Source organism: Aedes albopictus, chromosome 2, assembly GCF_035046485.1.
Source record: "Aedes albopictus strain Foshan chromosome 2, AalbF5, whole genome shotgun sequence".
NCBI classification, from domain to species: domain Eukaryota; kingdom Metazoa; phylum Arthropoda; class Insecta; order Diptera; family Culicidae; genus Aedes; species Aedes albopictus.
In genome coordinates, this window is record NC_085137.1 from 453,938,403 (window position 1) to 453,949,367 (window position 10,965).

The window sequence follows — 10,965 nt, forward strand, 5'->3', positions numbered from 1 at the left end:
TGACTCCTTTCGGATGGGATAATATGGAAGAAAGGAAGCAAGCCTTCGGGTCATCTTCCTCGTACAGCGGAAGCGGTGTCATATGTCCAAGAGAAATGTATTCCCTATAAAATAGAGGTACTGGGTCCACAGATTGGCGTCCTTGGAGAGTCTCCGTTCCAACAGCTTGAAACGGTGGTGTATGGCTCCGGCTTGGATGCTCCCATCATCTCTTCCTGGTCGGGTTGGATAGATTGGAATACAGATTGGAATAAAAAGTGTCGTATTAACACTTATAATCTGAACGTACGATTTGCATATTCAGAACAGACTGGAAAAATCATAACTTCGTTATTTATGGACCGATTTTGATCATCGACGTCCCAAAAGAACCGGTTCAATCTCTAGTTTCAATAAGTGAATTAAAATTTAAAATTGGTCATCTGGTTCCGGAGTTATTCCGGGACGTACCGTAAACCGGGGTCAAATTGATCTCCGAGTTGAAATTGATCAGTCGCTTTTCATGTAGACAAAGCATTTTTTTAATAGTTTCCGTACAAATAGAATCAAGTATCAGATTCCAATAGCACGATACTTAAAAGGAAACTATTAGAGATACGCTTTTTCTAACGGAAAATTTCGACCCGAAGATCAATTTGATCCCGGTTTACGGTACTGGGGTATGTTTTTGGCCAGGCTAAGGGAAACTTTCGTTGGGTTTCTAAAATTCAGCTTGCGACATATCAATCCCCATGGTTTTGCAAAACAAGATCTATGGTAGTCATTTTTTGGATTTTTGGCCACGTTGGACACGTTCCGGGAACCTAGTGCTTCTGTAAAAATGGCTACTTTTATGTCTCTTCTAAATCCCAGCATGCGACATATCAATCTTCATGAGTTTGCAAAACAAGATCGAAGGAAGCCATTTCACGGATTTTTGGCCACGTTGGAACCTGGTGCTTCCGTGAAAATGGCCAGGATTTCCTGGAGGAATCTCTGGAGGAACCCCTTGAGGAATCCCTGTGGATTTCAAGAATGAATTCCTTGAAGAACCAATGGAGGTTCTAGGGGAAATCCCCGGAGGAATTCCTGGAAAAATATCTGGAGCAATTAATGGTGGATGTTCCTGAGAGAATCTCTGGAAGAATCCCTGTAGAATTTTTGGAAAAATCTCAGGAAGATTATCGGAAGAAATTTTCCATGGATTCGTCCAGGGATTCCTGCAGGAGTTTCTCCAGAGATTTTTCCAGGAATTCCTCCAAGGATTCCTCAAGAAAGTAATTCTGGAATTCCTCAGGGATTCCTCCAGAAATTTCTTCAGGAACATCCAGTGGTTCTTCAAGGAATTCCTCCATGGATTCTTCCAGGGATTCCTACAGGAATTTCTCCAGGAATTCCTTCAGCATTTTTTTAGGAATTCCTCCAAGAATACCTCCAGAGATTCCTTTAGAAAATTCTCCATAGATTCTTCTTAAAATTTCTCCTGAGATTCTTCCAGATATTCCTCCAAAAACATCCATTGGTTCCTCAAAGAATTCCTCCAAGGATTTCTCCAGGAATTGCTTCAGAAATTCGTCCAGGGATTCCTCCAGGAATATCTCCAGAGCTTCATCTAAGAATACCTCCAAAGATTCCTTCAGGAAATTCTCCAGAGATTCTCCAGAAAATTCCTCCTGGGATTCTTCCAGAGATTCCTCCAGGAACATCCACCAGGAATTCCTCCAGATACTTCTCTAAGAACTTCTCCAGGAATCCCTTTAGGAATTCCGCAGAGATTCCCCCAGGAGTTCCTCCAGGAACCTCCATTGGTTCCTCAAAAAATCCTCAAGGAATTCCTCCATGAATTCCTCCAGAAATGTTGTGTTCCCGATTTCCCGATCAGAAGGCACAACAAAAACATATCTACGATTGATAGCTATATCAAGATAGCTATGTCAAGATCATCATAGGAGATTTAAACACTCAGGTAGCCCAGGAGAAGGAATTCAGACCGACGATTGGTAAGTTCAGCGCCCACCAGCAAACGAACGAAAACGGTCTACGACTCATTGATTTCGCCGCCTTCAAAAATATGGCCATGCGTAGTACCTTTTGCCAACACAGCCTCCCTTATCGTTACACCTGGAGATCACCATAGCAGACAAAATCTCAAATCGATCACATTCTGATTGACGGACGGCACTTCTCCGACATTATCGACGTCAGAACCTATCGTGGCGCCAACATCAACTCCGACTACTATCTGGTGATGGTCAAACTGCGCCCAAAACTCTCCGTTATCAACAATGTACGGTACCGGCGACCGCCACGGTACAACCTAGAGCGACTAAAACAACCGGATGTCGCCTCAGCTACGCGCAGAATCTCGAGGCCGCGTTGCCAGACGAGGACGAGCTCGATGAGGCCCCTCTAGAGGACTGCTGGAGTACAGTGAAAGCAGCCATCAACAACGCAGCAGAGAGCACCATCGGGTACGTGGAACGGAATCGACGGAACGAATGGTTCGACGAAGAGTGCAGAACGGTTTTGGAGGAGAAGAACGCAGCGAGGGCGGTAATGCTGCAGCAAGGGACTCGACATAACGTGTAACTTTATAAACAGAAACGGAAACAGCAGACCCACCTCTTTCGGGAGAAAAAGCGCCGCCTGGAAGAAGCGGAGTATGCAGAAATGAAACTGCTGTGCCGTTCCCAAGAAACACGGAAGTTCTATCACAAGCTCAACGCATCCCGCAACGGCTTCGTGCCGCGAGCCGAAATGTGCAGGGATAAAGACGGACGCCTCTTGACGGACGGACGTGAGGTGATCGAAAGGTGGAAGTAGCACTTCGATCAGCACCCGAACGGCGTGGAGAACGTAGGCACGGGAGCCCACGGCAACGGAAGAAACGACGACGCCAGTGCAGTGGAGGAAGGAAATGAACCAACTCCCACGCTGAGGGAAGTTAAGGATGCCATTCACCAGCTCAAAACCAACAAAGCAGCTGGTAAGGATGGTATCGCAGCTGAACTCATCAAGATGGGCCCAGAAAAGTTGGCCACCTGTCTGCATCGGCTGATAGTCAGGATCTGGGAAACCGAACAGCTACCGGAGGAGTGGAAGGAAGGGATAATCTGTCCCATCCACAAGAAAGGCGACAAGTTAATGTGTGAGAACTTTCGAGCGATCACCATTTTGAATGCCGCCTACAAAGTGCTTTCCCAGATCATATTCCGTCGTCTGTCACCTAAAACGTGGGAAGTTATCAAGCCGGTTTCATCAACGGCCGGTCGACAATGGACCAGATCTTCACCGTACGGCAAATCCTCCAGTGGGCTTCGTGGCCGTGCGGTTAGCGGCGTCAGTCGTCTAGGCGTTTCGTAAGCCTCGGAGCGCGGGTTCGATTCCCGCTCCAGTCGGGGAAAACTTTCCGTCAAACGGAAAATTCTCCATTGGGCCACTGGGTGTTATGTGTGTTGTCCGTTGTCTCGGCTGAAGACGGTGTAGTGTCTTTTTTTTTTAAATGCCGTGAATACCAGGTCCCAACGCATCACCTGTTCGTCGACTTCAAAGCGGCTTACGACAGTATCGACCGCGTAGAGCTATGGAGAATCATGGACGAAAACGGATTGCTTGGGAAGCTGACTAGACTGATTAAAGCAACGATGGACGTTGTGCAAAACTTCGTAAGGGTTGCGGGAGAACTATCCAGTTCTTTCGAGTCTCGCCGGGGACTGCGTCAAGGTGACGGACTCTCATGCCTACTCATCAGCATTGCTCTGGAAGGTGTAGGCGATGAGGAGGTTTAACAGCCGGGGAACGATTTTCACAAAATCCGGTCAATTTGTGTGCTTTGCGGACGATATGGACATTATCGCCAGATCATTTGGAACCGTAGCAGAACTGTACACCCACCTGAAACACAAAGCAGCAAATGTCGGATTGTTGGTGAATGCGTCAAAAACAAAGTAGTGTACAATTGTAGTGTGCTTAACAATGTGCAATGCTATATCAATCAATATCTTGTTAAGAACCTAATGGTAAAGCATAATATTGATCTAAAATCTAAAGATAAATGGTCGGGATCGCCCCTTTAGAGCATATAAAGTTGATGTTTTCAATTTCCCCGATAGCATCACCTATTACACCGGCTAGTGACAAACGAGCTTCCCCATAAAAGCTTAGCACCTTGTTAGTGTTTCCACAGTAGTCGAAAGTTTTGATCACAGTTCAGGCTTGGTTTTTCTATGCTAATATTTTATGTTTATAACTTTCTCACTCACCCCCACGAAGGACCCATTCGAAACGTTTTTCCCGGCGCGGTTGGTTGTTGCTTGTTGTGGTAGGTCACCTGCTGCAGCCGACGAGCGGCAGCTCGAACGAAGTGTATCCAATTCCCATCACAATTATGTGCGCGCCCTTTTCCAACCGACCGACCTGGTTGGTCCTCTGACCAATATACGGGACACTGGCACTGGCTGGCTGTTCCGATACGGAGGAAAGATGTCCTGCTCAAAGTTGATCCACCAGCAGCAGCAGCAGCATTCAGAGAGCGTACGACGCCTCCGGGAGCCTGGCGGCTGCAGTAGTGGTAGCAATATCATCGGATGATCGTTAAAATGAAAAGTTTAATTTATTTTTATGGTTGTTGCATACACTCTCCGTGGCCCCCTTATTTGTGGTGGCCGTGGCCCAGGGCTCGCATATGGAGGAAATACACGGAGTTGCTGCACTGGAACTGGACTGCGCGTTGCCATCGTGCTGCCACTACCACTAGTGCTACTGCTAGTGACTGCCTGCCTATGTTGTGTTGCGGTTGATCCTGAGTGGTCCATTAAGTTGGAAAGTGGCCGGAAGCCTGGTCGTTTTTGCTCCCCGAAGTTTCCAGGGTTATTGGAGGGTGAAACTGCAGTGTTGCGGTTGCAGACATTTTTTTTCGTCGGAGTTCTGTTGACTCAACTCAATTACAAAATTTAAATTATTAACTTGGTTGAGTAAAAAATTCTCTGATTCTTTGATTCTCTGATTCTCTGACTCTTGGATTCTCTAATGCACTGATTATCTGATTCTCTAATTCTCTGGTTCTCTGATACTCTGATTCTCTGATTCACTGATACTCTGATTCTCTGATTCTTTGATTTCTGATTCTCTGATTCTCTGACTGTTGGATTCTCTAATGCATTGATTATCTGATTCTCTAATTCTCTGATTCTCTGATTCTCTGATTCTCTGATTCTCTGATTCTCTGATTCTTTGATTCTCTGATTCTCTGATTCTCTGATTCTCTGATTCTCTGATTCTCTGATTCTCAGATTGTCTGATTCTCTGATTCTCTGATTCTCTGTCTCTGATTCTCTGATTCTCTGATTCTCTGATTCTCTGTTCCGTTTCTCTGATTCTCTGATTCTTCTGATTCTCTGATTCTCTGATTCTCTGATTCTCTCTGATTCTCTGATTCTCTGATTCTTCGATTCTCTGATTCTCTGATTCTCTGATTCTCTGATTCTCTGATTCTCTGATTCTCTGATTCTCTGATTCTCTGATTCTCTGATTCTCTGATTCTCTGATTCTCTGATTCTCTGATTCTCTGATTCTCTGATTCTCTGATTCTCTGATTCTCTGATTCTCTGATTCTCTGATTCTCTGATTCTCTGATTCTCTGATTCTCTGATTCTCTGATTCTCTGATTCTCTGATTCTCTGATCTCTCTGACTCTCTGATTCTCTGATTCTCTGATACTCTGATTCTCTGATTCACTGATACTCTGATTCTCTGATTCTTTGATTCTCTGATTCTCTGATTCTCTGACTGTTGGATTCTCTAATGCATTGATTATCTGATTCTCTAATTCTCTGATTCTCTGATTCTCTGATTCTCTGATTCTCTGATTCTCTGATTCTTTGATTCTCTGATTCTCTGATTCTCTGATTATCTGATTCTCTGATTCTCTGATTCTCTGATTCTCTGATTCTCTGATTCTCTGATTCTCTGATTCTCTGATTCTCTGATTCTCTAATTCTGTGATTCTCTGATTCTCTGATTCTCTGATTCTCTGATTCTCAGATTCTTTGATTCTCTGATTCTCTGATTCTCTGATTCTCTGATTCTCTGATTCTCTGATTCTCTGATTCTCTGATTCTCTGATTCTCTGATTCTCTGATTCTTTGATTCTCTGATTCTCTTATTCATTGGTTCTCTGGTTCTCTGATTCTCTGGTTCTCTGATTCTCTGATTCTCTGATTCTCTGATTCTCTGATTCTCTGATTCTCTGATTCTCTGATTCTCTGATTCTCTGATTCTCTGATTCTCTGATTCTCTGATTCTCTGATTCTCTGATTCTCTGATTCTCTGATTCTCTGATTCTCTGATTCTCTGATTCTCTGATTCTCTGATTCTCTGATTCTCTGATTCTCTGATTCTCTGATTCTCTGATTCTCTGATTCTCTGATTCTCTGATTCTCTGATTCTCTGATTCTCTGATTCTCTGATTCTCTGATTCTCTGATTCTCTGATTCTCTGATTCTCTGATTCTCTGATTCTCTGATTCTCTGATTCTCTGATTCTCTGATTCTCTGATTCTCTGATTCTCTGATTCTCTGATTCTCTGATTCTCTGATTCTCTGATTCTCTGATTCTCTGATTCTCTGATTCTCTGATTCTCTGATTCTCTGATTCTCTGATTCTCTGATTCTCTGATTCTCTGATTCTCTGATTCTCTGATTCTCTGATTCTCTGATTCTCTGATTCTCTGATTCTCTGATTCTCTGATTCTCTGATTCTCTGATTCTCTGATTCTCTGATTCTCTGATTCTCTGATTCTCTGATTCTCTGATTCTCTGATTCTCTGATTCTCTGATTCTCTGATTCTCTGATTCTCTGATTCTCTGATTCTCTGATTCTCTGATTCTCTGATTCTCTGATTCTCTGATTCTCTGATTCTCTGATTCTCTGATTCTCTGATTCTCTGATTCTCTGATTCTCTGATTCTCTGATTCTCTGATTCTCTGATTCTCTGAGTCTCTGATTCTCTGATTCTCTGATTCTCTGATTCTCTGTTTCTCTGATTCTCTGATTCTCTGATTCTCTGATTCTCTGATTCTCTGATTCTCTGGTTCTCTGATTCTCTGATTCTCTGATTCTCTGATTCTCTGATTCTCTGATTCTCTGATTCTCTGATTCTCTGATTCTCTGATTCTCTGATTCTCTGATTCTCTGATACTCTGATTCTCTGATTCTCTGATTCTCTGATTCTCTGATTCTCTGATTCTCTGATTCTCTGACTCTCTGACTCTCTGATTCTCTGATTCTCTGATTCTCTGATTCTCTGATTCTCTGATTCTCTGATTCTCTGATTCTTTGATTCTCTGATTCTCTGATTCTCTGATTCTCTGATTCTCTGATTCTCTGATTCTCTGATTCTCTGATTCTCTGATTCTCTGATTCTCTGATTCTCTGATTCTCTGATTCTCTGATTCTCTGGTTCTCTGATTCTCTGATTCTCTGATTCTCTGATTCTCTGATTCTCTGATTCTCTGATTCTCTGATTCTCTGATTCTCTGATTCTCTGATTCTCCGATTCTCTGATTCTCTGATTCTCTGATTCTCTGATTCTCTGATTCTCTGATTCTCTGATTCTCTGATTCTCTGATTCTCTGATTCTCTGATTCTCTGATTCTCTGATTCTCTGATTCTCTGATTCTCTGATTCTCTGATTCTCTGATTCTCTGATTCTCTGATTCTCTGATTGTCTGATTCTCTGATTCTCTGATTCTCTGAGTCTCTGATTCTCTGATTCTCTGATTCTCTGATTCTCTGTTTCTCTGATTCTCTGTTTCTCTGATTCTCTGATTCTCTGATTCTCTGATTCTCTGATTCTCTGATTCTCTGGTTCTCTGATTCTCTGATTCTCTGATTCTCTGATTCTCTGATTCTCTGATTCTCTGATTCTCTGATTCTCTGATTCTCTGATTCTCTGATTCTCTGATTCTCTGATTCTCTGATTCTCTGATTCTCTGATTCTCTGATTCTCTGATTCTCTGATTCTCTGACTCTCTGACTCTCTGATTCTCTGATTCTCTGATTCTCTGATTCTCTGATTCTCTGATTCTTTGATTCTCTGATTCTCTGATTCTCTGATTCTCTGATTCTCTGATTCTCTGATTCTCTGATTCTCTGATTCTCTGATTCTCTGATTCTCTGATTCTCAGATTCTTTGATTCTCTGGTTCTCTGATTCTCTGATTCTCTGATTCTCTGATTCTCTGATTCTCTGATTCTCTGATTCTTTGATTCTCTGATTCTCTTATTCATTGGTTCTCTGGTTCTCTGATTCTCTGGTTCTCTGATTCTCTGATTTTCTGATTCTCTGATTCTCTGATTCTCTGATTCTCTGATTCTCTGATTCTCTGATTCTCTGATTCTCTGATTCTCTGATTCTCTGATTCTCTGATTCTCTGATTCTCTGATTCTCTGATTCTCTGATTCTCTGATTCTCTGATTCTCTGATTCTCTGATTCTCTGATTCTCTGATTCTCTGATTCTCTGTTTCTCTGATTCTCTGATTCTCTGATTCTCTGATTCTCTGATTCTCTGATTCTCTGATTCTCTGGTTCTCTGATTCTCTGATTCTCTGATTCTCTGATTCTCTGATTCTCTGATTCTCTGATTCTCTGATTCTCTGATTCTCTGATTCTCTGTTTCTCTGATTCTCTGATTCTCTGATTCTCTGATTCTCTGATTCTCTGATTCTCTGATTCTCTGGTTCTCTGATTCTCTGATTCTCTGATTCTCTGATTCTCTGATTCTCTGATTCTCTGATTCTCTGATTCTCTGATTCTCTGATTCTCTGATTCTCTGATTCTCTGATTCTCTGATTCTCTGATTCTCTGATTCTCTGATTCTCTGATACTCTGATACTCTGATTCTCTGATTCTCTGATTCTCTGATTCTCTGATTCTCTGATTCTCTGATACTCTGATTCTCTGATTCTCTGATACTCTGATACTCTGATTCTCTGATTCTCTGATTCTCTGATTCTCTGATTCTCTGATTCTCTGATTCTCTGATTCTCTGATTCTCTGATTCTCTGATTCTCTGATTCTCTGATTCTCTGATTCTCTGATTCTCTGATTCTCTGATTCTCTGATTCTCTGATTCTCTGATTCTCTGATTCTCTGATTCTCTGATTCTCTGATTCTCTGTTTCTCTGATTCTCTGATTCTCTGATTCTCTGATTCTCTGATTCTCTGATTCTCTGATTCTCTGGTTCTCTGATTCTCTGATTCTCTGTTTCTCTGATTCTCTGATTCTCTGATTCTCTGATTCTCTGATTCTCTGATTCTCTGATTCTCTGGTTCTCTGATTCTCTGATTCTCTGATTCTCTGATTCTCTGATTCTCTGATTCTCTGATTCTCTGATTCTCTGATTCTCTGATTCTCTGATTCTCTGATTCTCTGATTCTCTGATTCTCTGATACTCTGATACTCTGATTCTCTGATTCTCTGATTCTCTGATTCTCTGATTCTCTGATTCTCTGATACTCTGATTCTCTGATTCTCTGATACTCTGATACTCTGATTCTCTGACTCTCTGATTCTCTGATTCTCTGATTCTCTGATTCTCCGATTCTGATGCTTCTGTTGTTCTTTTATGTTTTGTTTTTTTTTTCTGGTTCTCCAAACCCTCTTGATTCTTTAACTTTTTATTCTATCCATATTCTCATGGTTCCACTTGTACTTGCTGAGCGTTTCCAGAGAATTGGTATTTGCTAACTTATAACAACCACAACGTGTAAATTTTCAACTCAATGTATGCACTTCCCCGGGATTTACCTGTTGGTCAGCGCATTGCTAATAATATGCTCTGAAAGTACAAACTTTGTGCATTATCCTACATAAAAAAAACTCGCACTCTGTGTATTCTAACAATGTTCTCCATCTATCTGTTTACTCTCACAGGACAACCACCGAAACAAAAGGATCAACTTCCCCCCAAACAACAGAATTTCAAAGCGAGAACAAAAGCCCCAACAGCACCACTACAGCCCCAACCAGTCAACAACTCGTTGAAAAGCACTTCTCCCACTGTGTGTATAGTGTGCATCGTGCTTCTTGCAGCCACCCTGGGGCAATCGATCCGGGTGCATTGTGCATCGCACGTACCCCATTCATGTCGGACTTTGGCGAAACTCCACCTCAGTAAGCTTACAACAAACCAACCAAACACGAACCAACAGAGTTGTCCCCATCCAAATCCCTACACCCACAACCACCCCCACCCGCCCACACACGTCCCCTAAATGCTGAGCGTCGACACCCCGGCAACGGCGGATGCAACTAACAGCAGCAGCAGACTTCAATCGGCGACGTCGTTTCCCTCATCAACGTCAGCGGCAGTCTCGACGGCCATCTCGGAGAACCGCTTCCCGGTGGAACTTGCCAGGACCGGGTCGTCGACGGCGGCCTGTAGCCGAAGCGGTAGCACCAGTCCAGTAGTGAACCAGCACTGTTGTTGTGCGGAGGAACAACAGGAACAGGAGCATCTCGGAACCACCGGTGCTGGTTGCAACAACAGGGAGATGACCACCACGGTGGCAGCCGTTACCGCAGCTGCCAATAAAGCAGTAGCAGCCCTCATGGAGTACCGACAGCGACAACAGCAGCAGCAGCAGCAGCAGCAACAACAACAGAATAATGTGAGTAATTTTCATACAAATATATTTCTGCTGGGTGTTGAGTCCATAATATGTGTACTTTGGGTTGTGGGGTACTACAAGTAATATGGACCATTCCTGACAAATTGAGAGAAAAAATTGTGAAAAATTTATCACTTTTTTTGTGGGATTCGAACCCATGACTCCGTATTGCTCGTACGGTGCAATAACCAACTAAGACACATAACAAGTTACGAGCCTGCGGAAAAGAACGTTAAACTGGATTCAAAGTACCACTCTATTAGGGTCCATCTTTCAAAGCTTTATCTTTATTGTACATGTTTGAATCGATTTCA

General features: G+C 42.8%; 1 protein-coding gene across 1 annotated transcript in view; it reads left to right on the plus strand.

Moving 5' to 3' along the window:
* Nucleotides 1-10,735, plus strand: part of LOC109398653 (uncharacterized) — a 227,714-nt gene extending 216,979 nt beyond the window's left edge. Inside the window, exon 3 of the mRNA XM_062848622.1 lies at nucleotides 9,915-10,735. Coding sequence (XP_062704606.1) covers nucleotides 10,256-10,735 — 480 coding nt within the window. The 5' untranslated portion in view covers nucleotides 9,915-10,255. The remainder of the gene's footprint in view (nucleotides 1-9,914) is intronic.
* The last annotated feature ends 230 nt before the right edge of the window (nucleotides 10,736-10,965 follow it).